Below are 19314 nucleotides of genomic sequence, written 5' to 3' on the forward strand. Positions count from 1 at the left end.
CGAATCCGCAACGCCCTGTCATGCTACTTTGAGCCCTAGGTGCCTGGACCCCTACGCCAGCGGTCCAGGCCCTCCTTTGCACTTCTAATCGTTTCTCGTCTCCCCCTCTCAGGAGGTGCAGAAACGTTTCCCGGACGGCATTCCTTTGCTGGACCCCGTGGACGACATGGGCATCAAGGACCCCGCCCTGAAGAAGGTCATCCAGAAGGTGGAGGCGTTTGAGCACCGCATGTACTCCCACCCGATGCACAGTGACCCCAGCCTGGAGGCCGTCTACTCCCTCTGTGAGAAGAAATCCCTGGTAAGATAGTGTGTGTGTATGGAGCAAAATACAGATGTGCCACTTCAAAACTTCACACGTTACTGTTCTTTCCCTGAAAGTGCCCTGAAAAGGCATTTTTTTCCTCCCTTTTCTGCCCTTAAAATGCACTGTTTTGCCCCTGAAAAGAAGTTGTCACTACACACCCCCGTTTTTCCCTTCAACAGACACCATATACATGAGAACAAAAGAATGTGTGTTGAAGAAGGTGTCAGACTCATTATGAGGCGAAAGGTGATTTGACCAGTTGCTCAAATGAATTAGCATCATAAAAGCAGTGATCATCAAAATAATTCAGCATTTTAAATGCCCTTCTTTGTCCCTCTTATTGCCCTGGGAATCCCCTGAAAATGTACTGTCTTGGCGATGGCAGGACATGTGAAGTTTTGAAGTGGCACATCTGTACTAAGGCCTGATTCCTTCTTGGTTGTGCATTGTGTCATGCATTGAAAATAGAAAAATGTGACGTGTTGTGAACCACTGGACTGATCTTATATTTTGTATGTTCCCTGTACAGTACATGGCATATCATTGAGCACCTGTATGGACATGGTTACAGCTGTGCTCCATACGTACAAGCCCTATGTTATCATTTCTTATATTTTTTTGCCTATAATTAAATGCCCAACATAGGGACATCAGGGATAACGTGTTTAACCACGTGTTGGTGATCTGTTGACATGATCCAGATGACAGCCAGTCAGTCAGCGATGTCATTGTGTATTGTCTGTAATGATGTCAATCATAATGTCATCGTCACAACCAGGTCCTTTAAAATGAATCGTCACGTAAACAAATCATCATTCAGCAACTTTTACCGACCAATCTAGCGGCCTGTAAAGCTACAGTACAATAACTAAAGAACGGAGGGTCCCGGTGACAGGCTTTTTTTCCTCTGATGTAAGCAAAGACACTCCTCCGTCTTTTGAAGTGTAATAATCTGTGGCTCTTTTTCAAGTTTAGTAAAAACGCTGGCAAGGGCTGATTTGTTCAATTGCTCCGGGCAGTCAATGAGTTAATAAACATTATATTTTTATTACACAGATAACAAATATGGTATGAAAAAACTACTGCAAATTCTGGAAGTTTGAGTCTGGAAAAAGTGTGGAATTTTGAAATAGAAAATGTGTGCAACTACAATATGTCATGGCGAAATGTCAAGCCCCATTGAAAGTAAACAATAGGCCAGCGTTGGCTCTTACCAGAGAGAAATACTGCTTGGTTTTAATCTTTATTGTTGATTCAAATCAACGGTAAAGATAAAACGAATTAAATAAATATAATAAATTAAATGAACGTGAAATAAATGATGCAGAAATGTCAAGCCCCACTGAAAGTAAGGGCTGGAAACAATAGGCTGTAGCGTTCGCTCTTACCAGTGAAATACGTATTTGTTTTATCTTTACTGTTAAAGCTAAAATAAATCATATCAGCACCGCTTGATCGCCACGAATGACCTTATGGCTTACGCTATTGCTTCCTTTAGAAGCAGGATGGGCGGTGGTGGTGTACTCGCACAGACAAACGCAGGAAGAGCTGAAGGACAATATATAGACTTTGCCTGTGTTCATAGGCCAGCTGGCAGAACGCCCAGAGATCCACCTCCTTTTGGACTAAATAAATAAATAAAAAGGTTATCAGAGGAGTGCATGGAAATGTGTAAGAATGAAAACAACCGTCTTGAATTGCCCCTTGGCAGAAAATAAATTGAGATTTGGAAATCAAGTAAAAAATATGAGTGTAATTCAGTTCCTCAACATTACAGCAGCAATAGCAAATGAAAGAATTAAGAATAACAAGTAGTAAGGTGTAGAAATATCTTCATGGCACACGTTGAGGTTCTTCGAAGGTGCTGTGTGCATGGGTCCTACTTATAAATATCATATACATAAACATGTATGCACTATGCAGTATATGTATTAGGGAAAGTATCCTACTGTCATCAGCTGCTCCTAATATGAGCAGCAATGTTAATTCATATAAATATGATGATGTACTACCTAACTGCATCTAACACATTCAAACAGGAACACATCTGTGTAAACACTTTATCCATATTTCATACTTTGGCTATTCAAAAATAGCAGATCTGCAAGCTCATAGCGTGGCGAGTGCCACGCTATGAGCTTGCAGATCTGCTATTTTTGGAAAATTTTGAAAATGTGTGCAAATCTTTGAATACACATATTTTTTTAAACAACATTTTAAACTCGAATCTTTGCTTCTGGGGGTCCCTGGAACAAAATATTTTGAGATGGTGGGTCCGCGGCCAAATACATATAATATTGGGGGTCCTTGACATGAAAAGGTTTGAGCACCACTGATATAGCAACAGCAGTCTTTCAGAAAACTGTTAGGATTTAGAAGACATTTGTAGAATTGAAACCTCAGGTTTTAATGGGTTAACCGTGGAGCACTGTACACATTGCCCAAACGCCCATCCCTAATGTGTATATATAAGCATCTATCTACATGCGTATACTGCACAGTTGTACGCACGTTTATGTGTGCCTACGCTTGTGTGTGCAATCTTTGTATGTCAAGTGTCGGGCGCCTGTGTGTGTACAAGGATGTTTGAATATTGTAAGAAATGTGCGATTGTGTGTGCACAGCTGACACTGTGTAGTAGTAGTAGGCAAAAGGCCAGCCCAGTAATATCAATCATTCATAAATGTTAAAGTACAGTGGCTGCTTCGGAGCCTACTGCCCTTGGTCTTAGCCTGCTTGCCATGCGGTAGCATCTGAAACGGTCCATGGGCTGAAGTCTTTGATAATCCTACAGGCTTCACTGACCCAATGCCCAAAACAATGGTGTGTGCTTGATTCATTTCAGTGAAGCAATAATTCATGAGAGGGAACGTGACACCTGAGCTACAGCGCTAAGGCTTAGGGCCTTGTTTTGCCTAAGAGCACGCCACACAGCAGAGCCAATATCTCAGAGTATAGTATGACCTTGAGTGTATTATTGCTTTATTATTAGAAAACCCAAACTGCTTTGATTTTAACAGCTGGCAGGGGTTGTTTTCCGAGGTTACATGAGGTAGATGCATTTGGTGTGCTTTCATCATGATCAGGTATCGGCACTTATTAGAATGCCTCTCAGCCTAGCAAGGTCGTAACTAACTGGTATGCTGGAACCTCACATTAGGGAAATGAAATCTGCACCAGAGTCAACATACCTAACCTCATGTTCCTCCTGATGGAGGGGAAAGGAAACTGGTTGGAATAACGTGTTCCCTCCACGCGGGCGTCACAGACCGAAAATAGCAGATCTCCAAGCTCACAATGCATTGTGAGCTTGGAGATCTGTTATTTTCGGCATGCAGCTAAGTGAAAATCAGCCATCTCGATGGCATCACAGCCGCCAAAAATACATTTTAGTCGACTAAATCAACAGTCGACTAAAATCTTATATTTATTCGACTAAAACTAGACTAACAGTAATGACTTTCAGATGACTAAAATATGACCAAAACTAAACACAATTTTATTCAAAATACTATGACTAAAACTATGCTATGCTGTCAAAATCAACACTGTTCTGCACCAGTGCCGCAACGCGACAATGGCTAATCTAAAGCACATACCATGCGTTAGGATGCATTGTGTGATTGTATAGATGGGGCTATTTTTGCGGTTGACGACACTGGCATGCAACTAAGTAAATCAGGCTTTACTCCGTTCCGCTCCTGACCTTGGTTAACCGTCTGTGACTAAGCCTCTTTAAGTTCTCCCTAGTAGCTTCCACTTTGATCCCCACAACACAGCAGTACTAGTACATTGCCCCTTTCAGGCATATAGGCCTGTCCCCGTCTAAGGATTTCTATAGTCGACTCTGATAGACCAAATGTTGCCTATAGTCGACTAATAATTGACTAATGCAACACGACTAATGCATGATTCGACTGAGAATCGTGCAAACAAGATGTTATGCAATAGAGGAACATTCCATTTGGACCTTAGGGGTGCTTAATGTCTGATTGAACATATACAGTACTTGCTTGGTTTCTCCCAATAAATCATGATGTATATCCTATTTTTTCAAACTTTATTTTCATTTTTTATGATTCGACTAAGAGATTGGCAGTCGACTCGGACTCCCTCGATCAATTAGTCGAGGGTTAGACCTACAGGCATACAAACTTGTCTGTGAAATCCTCTTGTTTTCGAATCAGAAATGGATCCACTTAACATGATTTGTGCAGATCTGGTGAAAGTGAATGAGTGTGATGTGTGCCTAAGAGGGGGGTCTGGGTGGTATGTCCTCTTTGGATTGAAGGCTGCTGGCTACACTGTGTGTCATTATGACACCATGCACTTTCTGTCCTGTCTTTCCCCTGCTCTCGCATCATCCGCAGCCAAATACATTTTGGGGGTCCTTGGCATTTTTTTCAGAAAACGATTTTAGATGACATTTTGTGGAATGGGCCTCAGGTCTTAACCCATTGAGACCTGGAACGCATCTGTGTCACTTTAAATTTCTTTGGCTTTAAAAATCTTGAAAATAACATTTTAATATTTTTTTTTTCAAAAAACTGTTAGGATTTGGAAAACATTTTTAGAAGGCCGGCCTCAGGCCTTAATGGTTTAATGGGTTTATAAGGGACAGTCAAATTGCTCTGATACTTACTTTTGACTTTTCATACCATGTGGACCAGACACATGTGTGTCCACTTAAAACCTGTTTTCAACAACAAAGCTTTCTGCTCCAATGCAGAGCCTTCATTGTTATTTGCTCTCTAATAATAGATCCTGCGTGTGTGTGTGTGTGTGTGTGTGTGTGTGTGTGTGTATGTGTGCATGGATTAAAGTTCTCAGTCGCCACGACTGATTTCAGTCATTTGGATTCCATAGAAGTCAGCATGTCTTCTATGAAAGCATGCCATGCACCGAAAATAGGCTGATCTACAAGCTTATACTGTGACGTGTTGTAAGCTTATAGATCAGCCTATATTCGGTTATTTTGAAGTGGTCAAACTAGCAATACAATGCATGTTGTTCAATCTTCAGATCCGAATGATCTCAGATATTTCATGAAAGCAAAGGTTAACCCTCTGGCGTCTGGCATTTTGTTTTAAAACACAAAATGACTGTCCTTTTTTTTGGTCAGGGCTGGTATGGTCCGACTTTAGCATCAATGTGCGATTTCTTCAACTGGTTGGCTGTATGGCTACCAAAACACCATCATTCTACATTTTGTGCTAATTGTTTATCAAACACGGCGCTAGTGTGTGTGTGGGCTCCTTTCACGCTGTTTCACAAATCACATATTAGGACTTCTTTCAGTCGTGAGATTTTATTTTGCTTTAATCTGTGTGTGTGTGTGTGTGTGTGTGTGTGTGTGTGTGTGTGTGTGTTGGTCCTCGAGCATGCTGTGGTGATTAGCGGTAATGGTTAAAGTGGATAATGGACTCAGCCAGGGCACAGATAGGTGGATGGATGGATTTGATGCGTGTTTACAGAGTATACTACACTGTGAAATCCTCAGTGTTCACTTGGAACTCTTGAGAGTCTACAACAAAATGTAACCAAACCAGAGGTTCGGTTCTCTACGCGGCCCTCACATCCAGATCTAGTAGCCAACAATACAGGCTATATGCTATTATTACAGTTATTGTGGTCATGCACATGGCTACATATTTAAAGGTAGGGTAAGTGATTTTCTTTGGTTAACATAAGTGTTAGATATCTCTATATTCTAATATTACTCATTGCTACAGAGTGTTTGTTCAGTAACTGTTTATTAAAGAGCTGGAGAGACGGGGAGACTCCTGTTAGTGAATAAACACTCTATAGCAATGATTACTATCAGAATATAGTGCTTTAACCTTTTAAGAATTATTTTTTTTGACCAAAACATATCACTTACCCTACTTTTTTAATGACAAACGCAATGCAACAACAGACGGCACAGAAGAACATATTCTGTGGTCTGTGAGTGAAATCTCTGTGTGTGTCTGACACCCCCCCCCCCCCCCCACACACACACACACACACACACACACACACACACACACACACACACAGTCTGACTGGCCTGGCCGCGCATGGGAAATTCTTTCACAAGAACCACAAGCCAATTGTATAAATAGAGATGGACCCTTGCGGTTCCATTTGGTTACAGTTATACACTCTCAAGAGGTTTTTTAAATTATTATTATTATTGTGTGCTCAAGGTCTACGCAGATGTTCTAATTCAGGGGTCTTCAACCGGGGGTCCGGGACCCCTAGGGGGTCCTCAGAATTACTACAGGGGGTCTGCCAAAACTTTGTGTGATGGGGTTTTATTTTTTACCTTAAAGGACGACTTCACCACTTTTCAACATAACTTCATATAATAGGTCCTCACTAATGCTCATGATAAAATGGTACAATTTTTTTCTAATCAGTCTGTGTCTCAGAGGAGGGCTGTAGACAGTTCAGAAACCCGTCTACCAGTGACATCATCGATGGGGAATCCAAGCTAATAGAAACTGCAGGCTTTGTATTCCTGGAAAGTTGCAATGCAATAATAGATCCCATTGTTCTCGCCTTAATAAAAATCGGAATAAAAAAATTGTAATCTTTTTGGGAAAAAAAATCCTGCCTAACGATGATGTCACTGGTAGACGGGTTTCTGAACTGTCTACAGCCATCCTCTGAGACACAGACTGATTAGAAAAAAAATGTATCATTTTATCATGAGCATTAGTGAGGACCTATTATATGAAGATAGGTTGAAAAGTGGTGAAGTCGTCCTTTAACCACTTGAACCCTAACATCTCTTTTCTGAGGAGAACTTTAGCCAAAAATAGCAGATCTACAAGCTCACAACGCCTCGCGCTGCGAGGCGTTGTGAGCTTGTAGATCGGCTATTTTTGGCAAAGAGGTGTAGGTGTAGAGGGGAAAAAAGAGCAGACCAAGTAAACAAAAAAAAGTTTAATCTGAAACACAATTTTGTACAATAATAGATTCATGATTCATCTCTCTCTCGGCTAGACAGTCCTTGGCCTGAAAACATTGAAGACCCCTGTTCTAATTGGACTCAACTACATTACTGCTAACTTGGATCACTTGAATGTAACTGTTGGATGCAGCAGAACTGTTGGAGAAACTTGTGTGTGTGTGTGTTAGGGGTGTTGGAAAAAATCGATTCGAATACGAATCGCGATTCTCATGTTGGACGATTCAGAATCGATTTTCAACAAAAAAAAATCGATTTTCAAAAAAAAAAAAATCTTTTTTTTTTTTTTTTTTGGGAGGATCTTGGATTTACCTTTGTGTGTTTACATTATTATCAGTTGATAAAACCTATGTTTTGAATCAAGAATCGTTTAGAATCGAGAATCGTTTTGAATCGAATCGGAAAAAATAGCACTTGAATCGAAAAAAATCTAAAAAAAATCTAAAAAAATCAAAAAAAAATCGAGAATCGTTTATTTTGAAAAAAATCGATAAAAATCGGAATCGTGACCCCAAGAATCGGAATCGAATCGATTCTTGAGATAGCAGACGATTCACAGCCCTAGTGTGTGTGTGTGTGTGTTAGATCGCAGCGGATGTCAGAACAGCCAAGCGGGAGCTGAAGAAGGCAAGGACGGTGCTGCAGATGGACAAACTGAAGTGCAGGAAGAGAGTCCTGAGACGCCTGGGCTTCGCCTCGCCCTCCGACGTCATCGAGATGAAGGGACGCGTTGCCTGTGAGATCAGCAGGTAGAGACACACCCCCCTAACACACACACACACACGTGTACACGTGACACACATGTACACACACACACACACACACCCCTAACACACGCGTACACATGACACACTCGTGCACACACCCCTAATACACACATGTACGCACACCCCTAACCGGTGTTGATTTTGACCACAAGTTTTGATTTAGTTTTAGTCATATTTTAGTCATCTGAAATGTTTTAGTTTTTGTCTAGTTTTTTGACTAAAATGTATGTTGGCGGTGCCTTGATGGCGTCGTAATGGCTGATTTTGACACTTGGTTGCATGCTGAAAATAGCCGATCTACAAGCTCACAACGCGTCGTGAGCTTGTAGATCGGCTATTTTCAGAGCGCAACACGCAACCGAACATAAAATGACTTGTCTTTTAGTTCTACTGGATCTCTTCTCCACTAGTCCCTCACTAACATTTTAGTCTAGTTTGTATTTGTTGACGGAAATTGTCAATATATTTAGTTTTAGTCATCAGTCATAGCTTAGTTTTCGTCAGTGAAAAAAGGTAGGCGACGAAATCAACACTGCCCCTAACACACACATGTAGACGTGACACACACTTACACATGTTGGTTTGACTGTAGGACTAACCGTTGTGTTGTGGTGTTTGTTGTGTACAGTGCTGATGAGTTGCTCCTGACAGAGATGATATTCAACGGCCTCTTCAACGATCTGACGGCTGAACAGGCCACTTCCCTACTGTCCTGCTTCGTCTTTCAGGAGAATGTAAGCACACACACACACACACACACACACACACACACACGCGTACACGTACGTGCATGCACACATACAGATACATTCACAATGTACAGTGTGTGTGGATATGCATACTGTTAAAACCCTGTCAATGTTCAGGCATCTGGGAAACGAGGGAAGCAACAAGCTGCTGGTGTAACTGAGGCAATCGATGATTGGTGTCTGTCGTTCAACGGTCAAATTAAGTTTGTTGAGAGTAGGCTTTAAAACAGTCGGCACAACAACTAAACACAACTCTCTAAATCAAAGCTTTCTGTTAAACAACTGAATACCAAAAAACTACCAACCGTACAAGTGATGAATGAATACAACAACTTATGATGAATGGAGAACAAAGAAGGCTGCAGGGTTGTGGCACCAAACCAATAAACAAACAAAACACAAGTTGCTTCCTCAACCGGCAGATCCACAATATAACTCACTACAGCTGCAAACGGCTGAAAGGAACGCAACAAAACCCTACCTGTCTATACTAACCTGACCCGTCACACATAACATTCAATCTGGTAACCACCTGTTAAAGACCTTTAAGACCTGAAGCCGATTCTACATGTCTCCTAAATCTCAACAGTTTTCGGAAAAACGTATGTTTCTATATCAGTGGTGCTCAATCTTTTTCATGTCAAGGACCCCCAAAATTATATGTATTTGGCCGCGGACCCCCATCCAAATATCTTGTTCCAGGGACCCCCCAGAAGCAAATATTTGAGTTAAAAATTTTCGCTTTAAAAATATATATATTCAAAGATTTGCGCACATTTCCACGATCTTTCAAAAATAGCAGATCTACAAGCTCGTAGCGCGGCACTCGGTGCCGCGCTATGAGCTTGTAGATCTGCTATAATGCTTTTTTAGCTAAAATCTAAAAATGACACAGTTCCACGTCTTAATGGGTTAAGCTCAAAGAGTGTTTTTAAAGTGAACGAAATCACAGGTTGACATAAAAGCAGAGGCACAGATCAGGGTTTCCGCTAGGCATTTTTGGGGCCGGCCACCATGGCCGGCAGGATTATATTTTACCGGCCAAAGAATAAATTTACCGGCCATATTATAATTAACGTCACATGCGTGTTTGCACTGCATACATGCACCCAACAACTGATTGGGCTCATTACACCTCGTTACGTTAGAGCTGCGCTGCTGAACACGCAGCAGACGAATACCAAAACGCTCGCCCCAAAACACAGTCGCCCCGGGGAAAATCCGGCGGTATTCGCCTGGTATTCCTAAACATATCAGTAAACTATGCCTAACCCTAACGTTATTCCTGATCTTAACCTCAGTAAAACTATACCTAATCCTAAACCTATTTCTACGTCTATCCTCAGTAAAACAAATACAAGAATACAAGAACCGCTGGTCCGCCTGAAAAATGGGGGCGAGGGTGTTGTGGTGCGAGTCCTAATAACCCTGCGGGCTGTGGTTTCCCTGCGCAACTCCGTCGCACAGTATAAACAAATTAATATGTATTTTGGGCTTTACATCGATTCTCATTCAACCTTGATATGCAAAAGTATGTTTTGTTTTGTTTTGTTAACGTTAATTATATATGTCATGATATATGTGGCCTTGCGCGAGGTTGATTACTTGCCTTTATAGTTGCTTTCACCAACTTTCACCACTTTATCCATTGCAGTAACTGTGCTTGCATAATATCCACGACCCACACGTGTTCGGGACGAGACGGGTCCCTTTATCGACAATTGGGTTCGGCTTGGTTCAGATTCTATCGCCTCGGAAAATCCCGGTTCTGTTTATCAACACCCGAGCGAACCTCAACCACCCTACTCAGCGCTGATCAGGAGGAGACACAGCTGTGTCTCTTAGCGGTGTTGTGTCGTATCAAAAATAGCAGACATACAAGCTCACAAAGCGGCGCGTTGCGACGTGCTGTGAGCTTGTAGCTCTGATATTTTCAACGCGCGACACCATCGTACAACGAATAGGCTATTCTATAACTGCAGCGCACAGCAGCAGCCAAGCAGGCTGTCGGAATTAAACCACACAGTCAGATCATGATAAAAACTTTAAATGATTATGATTGTAATGGTTGTAGCCAACTACTTTATGCAAATAATAATATTAATAATAGGCTTAAATAATAAAGTAGCCTAATAACAGCATTTTCCCAACCGGCCACGGTGGCCGGTGGTGTTTATATTTACCGGCCAATTAAATGTTTTACCGGTCAATGGCCGGTATATACCGGCTAACGGAAACCCTGGCACAGATAGATGGACTTTATCGCCAGAGTGACGGCTCGGGGGCAGGGTTGTGATTGGTGGATGGCACTAGTGACGAGTAGAGGGGAGGAGGAGACTAGGGAAGACTCGGGGCGACAAGACAAGAGGCTGTTCCGGAGGAGGCGTTTTCACCGAAGGAGTTTTCCCTCCGACACAGCCGCTGACGTTTTCACCTGACATAATACAGTGGTTCTCAACCTGGGGGTCGCGACCCCGAGGGGGGTCGCCAAATAATTTGGGGGGGTCGCCAGATTTTTTGGTGAATGTGGCAAAAAAAAAAAAAAACTTTTTTTCGCTAGCCACGGCCATTAAAAAAATATGTTCAGGCGATTCTGGTCTGATGACGCTCTCATAGGAAGTCTCAGCCTCGGTTGAAAATCTGTTCGACGAATCGGGATCGGGATAATCCAGTACGAACCAATCGCCAAAGAGTCTTTGAAAAAAAAAAAATGTGGCCACGCCCCCATCTCAGCAATCGGCTGCATTGAGAGGCCTTTCAGACTGAATAATGGAGTGAAACGAAATGAAAATTCAGGCTGAGTGTCAGGCTAAATTAATTCATGTTTTATCAGTTAATTTACTAAATTCGAGATACAAATATTTCATTATTAACATTAGGAAAACATTTTTAATGTAATATAATAAATAATTATCAAATAACCTATTATAATTAAATAACCTAACCCTAAAACCGAAATAAAGTAACCAAAAAACGGGAAAAAAAACAAACCCAATCCGCCCAGAACCGCAAAAAAAAAATCGCGCGCGCTTCGCGGAAATAATATCATTATTTTAGGGGTCGCGGCCTGAAAAGGTTGAGAACCCCTGACATAATCAAACCAGTGGTTCTCAAACCTTTACATTTGAAGCCCCCCCCCCCCAATACCTCTGAGAGTATACACTAAAGAGTTACAGACCTGTAAGGGTCCATTTGGCACCCTGAGGGTCCCTGGACCCCACTTTGAGAACTACTGTAATAGACATTGGCTTGGGCATGGTGGTGGTGCAGTCGGTAGCTGTGGGGCGTGTTCGGTGCCCATACCCCTAAGGTGGGGTTGGCGAAAAGGGCCTTTCTGTGTGCGAGTTTGCATGTTCTCCCCGTGTCCCCTAGGGCGTTGGTTCTCAAAGTGGGGTCCGGGGACCCCCAGGGGTCCTTGAGGGGGTTCCAGGGGGTCCCCAGCTAAATGATGGATAGGAACCAAATGGACCCATATGGGTCTGTAACTCTGAGAGTGTACAAATGGAACCAAATGGACCCTAACGGGTCCATTTGGTTCCATTTGTACACTCTCAGAGTTAAATTAACATTGATTTTAATTTACAATATGAATTGCGGTCCCAGGGATAAAAATGCCATTAAATGGGGGTCCGTAGCCCTAATGCATGTCAAACTGGGGGTCCTTGGAATTAAAATGGTTGAGAATCACTGCTAGAGAGACGTAAAAATCTTCTCTTATGGGGGTCCCTGAGGCATATCTTTTGAAATGGGGGTCCGCGGGCTACTAAGTGTCAATTTGGGGGTCCTTGACATGAAAAAGTTTGAGAACCACCGCCCTAGGGTACCCTCACAAAAAAACATGCAGTAAATCCTGGTCTCTATACTGCCTCCCATCCTGGTCAGCCGAGGCGCCTGATGGAGGGGAAAGGAACTGGTTGGAATAACCGTGTTTCTTCCACGCGCTACGTCCTACCGGGGGAAACTCCCCCCTGTCAGGTGATAAGAAGCGGCCTGTCCAGGTGATAAGAAGCTGGCAGAGGGAGAGTAGCGCCCAGGATTACAGCTTAGGCAATTGGCACCAGTGGGCGAAAAATGGGTTACAAAAAAAAATAAGACATTGAAACGGACTGCACCAGATAACACAGAGCTGTTAATCACGTGACCCGTAACAATACATACTACATTCACAGTGGGCAGAAATATCCACATATTTCTGTTCATTCCAGGTAACCGTTATTGGGCCTTTTATTAACCAATATAACGGGCGAACAACCTTTCCTCATTCTAAATGCATTCTTGGCGAGCTCCCAACCACAGAAACTAAAGCACTTAACCCTTTAAGACCTGGAACGCGTCTGTGTCACTTTTGCATTTGAGCTAAAAAAAAAAAGCATTATTTTACACTTTTGGCTATTCAAAAATAGCAGATATTCAAGCTCGTAGTGCGGCACCGGGTGCCGCACTACGAGCTTGTAGATCTGCTATTTTTGAAAAATCGTGAAAATGTTGTGCAAATCTTTGAATATATATTTTTTTGATGTGTAACTCAAATCTTTGCTTCTGGGGGGGGTCCCTGGAACTAAACATTTTGAGATGGGGGGGTCCACGGCCAAATACATATCATTTTGGGGGGTCCTTGACGTGAACAGGTTTGAGAACCACTGATATAGAAACATACGTTTTTCAAAAAACAGTTAGGAGGCATTTTGTAGAATCGGCTTCAGGTCTTAACCCATTGAGACCTGGAACGCATCTGTGTCACTTTAGATCTCTTTGGCTATTCAAAAATAGCAGATATACAAGCTCATAGCGCTATGAACTTCTCTATGAACGATCTGCTATTTTTGAAAAGTCTTGAAACATTTTATTTTAGATTTTTTTTTTTCAAAAAACTGTTAGGATTTAGAAAACATTTTTAAGAATCGCCTCAGGTCTTAAAGGGTTAATGGGTTAAGTGCAAACTAGTGATGTTATGATGCCTGTTTTGTCCATGAGGCAACCCCTAGCAACAGATGTCTTCATGAAAACCCGTTGATCAGCCTCCATATCGGCACGATCCTCTTCACACACACAACAAATGACACAATGACTTGTGCGTGTCAATGTGTCTCACAGGGGCCCCTTTGGCTCCTTGCTGTTGTGTTTATAGTGCTCTTGTTCTCCGTTTTCTCATCTTTGTCTGACTGACTCACTCAGCTGACATGCAGCTGTTCCACTCTATCTAGTTCCACACAAAGGCTCTTCTGTTTATTATATACACACAGCTGAGCCCATTGTTAAGTTTCACCACTTAACCCATTAAGACCTGGAACTGGTGTCATTTTTAGATTTGAGCTAAAAAGAATTATTTTACACCTTTGGGCTATTTTTGAAAAATCGTGAAAATGTGTGCAAATCTTTGAATATATATATTTTTAAAGCGAACATTTTTAACTCAAATCTTTGCTTCTGGGGGGTCCCTGGAACAAAATATTTTGATGGGGGTCCGCGGCCAAATACATATCATTTTGGGGGTCCTTGACATGAAAGAGTTTGAGCACCACTGATATAGAAACATATGTTTTTCAGAAAACTGTTGAGATTTAGGAGACATGTAGAACCGGCTTCAGGTCTCAATGGGTTAAGCCTTGTTTCACGTAACCTTCGTCGTACGGCGGTTTCGATGCCTCGTGTGCTTGTAGAGCTGCTATTTGCGCTATTTTTAAAAAAATCTTTGAAGATGTTTGCTGATATGACGCATAGGATTGCTAGTTTGAAAGTGTTGTCCCTATTTTGGGGCAAAAATAGCCGATCTACAAGCTCACAATTTGCATGGTTTGTGACACCTTTCTCAGGTGGAATTAATGCTGTGTTTTTTATTCTCTTAATTCAGGCCAGCGAGATGCCAAAACTGACTGAACAGCTTGCTGGGCCACTAAGACAAATGCAGGTAACGCAGAAAGTCTGGATTTCTTATGCAAATCCTTTTAAAGCGAACATTTTTAACTCCAATCCAGTGCTTCTGGGGGGTCCCTGGAACAACTTATTTTGAGATGGGGGTCCGCCGCCAAATACATATAATTTTGGGGGTCCTTGACATGGAAAATACATACTAACATACTGTTAGGATTTAGACAACATTTTTAGATATGTATTTGGGGACCCCCATCTCAAAATATTTTGCACCAGGGACCCCCACCAGAAGCAAAGATTTGAGTTGCAAATGTTTGCTTTAAAAAATATATAATTACTATAATTTTTCAAAAATAGCAGATCTACAAGCTCATAGCGCGGCACTCGGTGCCGCGCTATGAGCTTGTAGATCTGCTATTTTTGAATAGCCAAAGTATAAAAGGTTAAAATTATTCTGATGCTATATTTACACATTTTGCTGGGTACCCCTGGAACCCCCTCAAGTACCCCTGGGGGTCCCCGGACCCCACTTTGAGAACCAATGTGGTAGAGTATGTTAACCCGATAAGCCAGGGGTCTTCAACAGGGGGTCCGGGACCCCTAGGGGGTCCTCAGAGCTACTATAGGGGGTACGCCCAATCTTTGTGTGATATGATTTCGTTTTTTTTACATTAACCACTTGAACCCTAGAATTCCTTTTCTGAGGGGAACATTAGCCGAAAATAACAGATCTACAAGCTTGTAGATCTGTTATTTTTGGCAAAGAGGTGTAGAGGGAAAAAAAGAGAAGACTAAGTAAAAAAAAAACTGAAACACAATTTTATACAATATAGAGGGGGTCCCTGCTTCATCTCTCTCAGCTAGGGGGTCCTTGGCCTGAAAACGTTGAAGACCCCTGCGATAAGCACCTGTGTCATTTTAGATTTGAGCTATATATAAATAGCAAAGGACAGTGGGTTAGAACAGTGGTTCTCAAAAAAATAGCAGATATACAAGCAACAGCAATCACTGCAATCTTGTACATCTGCTATTTTTTGTTTTTTGTACATTTTAGAAAAATCTTGAAAGTGTTTGTTTTTCTTTTACACAAATGGGAGTGTAATCGATAGAAAATAAGTAATTTTTGGGGAGAACTACTCCTTTAAGTTCCTATTCATCATAACGAAGGTTATGAGGCACACGCACACACGCACACACACACACGCACATGCACGCACGCACACGCACACACACGGGGAGAAACCTAATATTCCCCTCTTGCCTTCGGTCTGGCGGAGATAAATATCAATAACCTGCTCCCTCTGCTCCCATCATAAACATCATCAATCTCTGTTTGTTTCTGTGTTTCTCTGATATAGATGTCATTCCATATTCTAAACAGGAACAGCAGAATGTCTCTATACTGTTATCATCTCTGTTGGGTGGAAACCTTGTATGTCCAAAACAGTTACTTTTAAGGAAATGGAAAAATTAACCAATGATTCCAAACGGATCCAATGTTTATCATTTTAGTCACAATCATGTCATTTTTCCATTGGTTAAATATGTATAAATACCCGCAGAAACCAGGGACGTGCACAGATAGACTCTAGGTGGATGCTAAAGCACCTGCCCTTTGCCCTCTTGACCAGTTTTTTGTTTTGTTTTTTTCAGTTTACAGCAGGGGTCTTCAACAGGGGGTCCTCAGAGTTACTACAGGGGGTCCGCCAAATCTTTATGTGATATGATTTTTCTTTTTACCATAACCACTCGAAACCTAGCATCCCTTTTTCTGAGGAGAACTTTAGCAAAAAAATAGCAGATCTACAAGCTCACAACGCCTCACACTGCGAGGCGTTGTGGGCTTGTAGATCTGCTATTTTTGGGCAAAGAGATATAGGTGTAGAGGGAAAAAAAAGAGCAGACCAAGTAAAAAAAAAAAAAAAAGTATAATTTACTTAAGCACCTGCCCCTCAAAATGTCTGTGCACGCCACTGCCACAGACACACTCAACAGGAAAGCAGTGTTGATTTCGTCGACTAAAACTATGAGGAAGAGTGTTCGTCGACTACCTTTTTTCACTGACGAAAACGAAATAAAAGCTAAGTTATGATGACTGAAACTAAGACTAAATATATTGACAATTTCCTCAACAAATAAAAACTAGACTAATGTGTCAGTTAGGGACTAGTGGAGAACTGAACAAGAACTACGTCTGTTGTCCCCGGACCCCACGTTGAGAAACACTGCCCTTACATCATCGTATAAAAGAGTGTGTTACTGAAAAGTAACGGTGTGGTGGACACATACAAGGTTTTCACCAGTGGTGTTAAAGTAACTAAGTACATTTACTTAAAGTAATACTAGGTAACGTTTTCAGTAAAACTAAAGTTAAATTGTATATCTTTTGTGAGTGGCAAATGTTTCACAACACCCACTCCATGAATTTCACCCCCGAAAGCCTTTTATTTATATATTTTCTATTGAACGCTGTCGAGCATGACTTTCCCTCGAAACGTCATCTGGCCGGAAATTTTGCGTTAGTTCCTGTTTGGCCAGGAACTACCACGCCGGTTTCCTGTTTGGCCAGGAACTACCGCGCTAATAACAAAAGGAAACTCACGCTGATTTTAACAGATTGTATGATTTGAAGAACGAAAAAAAAACAGAAAAAGAAAACACAGCTCACAGTAACTAATGCTCCACTGGCTAAGAGAAACGATCCACAGATCGTATAAAACAATTAAAAGAACGCTTTTTGAAACACTTCCGTCTTCCGGTGAAAACGAATGGAATTCTGGGTAACAGAGAAATAAGGAAACGGCCTGCAGTGACGGTAATGACCAGCAGAGGCTGCTAAAAGTCGTTTTTTGGAAATTTGCACAGAACAACTTTAAGTACTGTACTTAACTCTCTCACTGCCAGACTTATTTCTGGCTGCGTTTGGCCACTGCCAGAGATTTTTTCGATTTTCTTACCTTTTTCAAGTAGTCACAGAATATTTATCTCCAGTATGATCGATCCCTTTGATGGTTGCTAATCACTGAGGGTTATACGGTGTGGTTTCACAAATGTCAACGAGGTCATCGCGACCTCGTTGACATTAATTGTCTGCCTTTGAAAACAACACGTCTGGGCCAAAAATACATAGTAAAAAAAAAGTACACAGGAGCCGAGATACAGCCTTTTTAAGTAATAAGTTAAACAAGAAGTGAATGGAGCAGCAAATCTTCAGATCATGATATCTTGGGTTCTGAACGTTTTTTTTCTCAAAAAAAAAAAATATATATATATATATATATATATTTATTTTCAAAAACTCATAACTCGTTCTTGGCAGCCAGAGAGTTAAGTACAATTTTGAGGTATTTTTTACTGGAGTATTTCCAATTTTCAGTACTTTTACTTCTACTCCACTACATCTAAGAGGCAAATATTGTACTGGCAGAGATGTGCGCTCCACTGAGCATGTGAACCTTTCTAGTGGTTTTTAGTCATGGCTGCCAGTTCCCACCTGATGTCGTGAGGGAGCTCTGACTGCTCCACACCGTACTGAATAACTACTAGCTTGCATAATGTCTTCAGTGTTGGACTTAAATCTAAGATGTACAGATCATCAGAGAGTTGGCTTCCAAAGAGTATGATACGATCTCCCACCATGCAACATGCACCATAATACATCTGAGAAGGGCCGTTTCCCTTGAGTTCAACCTTATTCCAGGTGAAGGTCACTGGGCTGAATTTCCACACATCATTTAAGTATTTCCCGTTGTAGCCACCATATATGTACAGCTCTCCATTGTAGGCAAAGGCTGAATGACCCCGGCGTCCTTCTGGGAGAGGCTGTGCAGGAGGTGTGTTCAGCCAGTTGTTGGTCTCTGTGTCAAACACTCTGATGTTGTAGTAGAACCCCTGGTCCCCATAGCCCCCAATTACAAACATCTTTGTCCCGATGATGGTGGCAGAGTGACAATATGAAACAGGTGTTGTAGTTCCTCTGGTGTTAATTAAAGCCCAGACCATTGTGGTGGTGTCCAACTTGTACATCTCATTAGTGTATCTAGTCCGGTTGACGACTCCTCCATAGATATACATGATCTTCTCCAAGACAAAGGCTGTGTGGTAGTACCTCGCCTCTGGAACAGTTCCAGAGATCTCGGGCTTGAACCATCTGTGGGAGCCGACATCAAATCCATAGAGCAGGTTGCAGTAAGGATATCCTCCCCAGATGTAGACGCAATCTTCTATAAGTACAGCTGTGTGGCCCAGGCGCCTGGAGGGAACATCAGGGGGACCTTCTCCTCTTCCATGTGTCCATGGGGGCAACTTCCTCCATCGCAGAGACACTGTGTTAAAGATGTGGACTTCCATCTGAACACTGTTCTTCTTGTGATAGCTTCCTTCAAATGAGTACACCTTGTGTCCGACTACCACAGCAGCTGGGCTGTAATTAACATGTCCTTTCAGATGTATCGTCCAGTGAAACATTTCACCATTACACCAGCACCACTGTGAATCAGTGCAAATAATTAACAGAAAGGGTGTTAGAAGGCAGGGCAATTTATTTCCCATAAGTGGCTGAATGGTGTTGTGTTAGCAAATACAATAACAACATTTAAAAGGACAATTACATCTGATGTCATAATGATGTTGTGATATCACTGCGTGATGACATCATTATATGGA

General features: G+C 41.8%; 1 protein-coding gene across 1 annotated transcript in view; it reads left to right on the forward strand.

Annotated features, from left to right (window-relative positions):
- The window catches only part of mtrex (Mtr4 exosome RNA helicase), a 52870-nt gene that overhangs the window by 26551 nt on the left and 7005 nt on the right, over positions 1 to 19314 (forward strand). The window contains exons 21-24 of the mRNA XM_084047594.1: positions 113 to 301; positions 7848 to 8011; positions 8658 to 8763; positions 14630 to 14686. Coding sequence (XP_083903720.1) covers positions 113 to 301; positions 7848 to 8011; positions 8658 to 8763; positions 14630 to 14686 — 516 coding nt within the window. The remainder of the gene's footprint in view (positions 1 to 112; positions 302 to 7847; positions 8012 to 8657; positions 8764 to 14629; positions 14687 to 19314) is intronic.

The sequence above is a fragment of the Gymnoscopelus microlampas genome, assembly GCF_963454915.1.
Source record: "Gymnoscopelus microlampas genome assembly, chromosome: 21".
Taxonomy (NCBI): domain Eukaryota; kingdom Metazoa; phylum Chordata; class Actinopteri; order Myctophiformes; family Myctophidae; genus Gymnoscopelus; species Gymnoscopelus microlampas.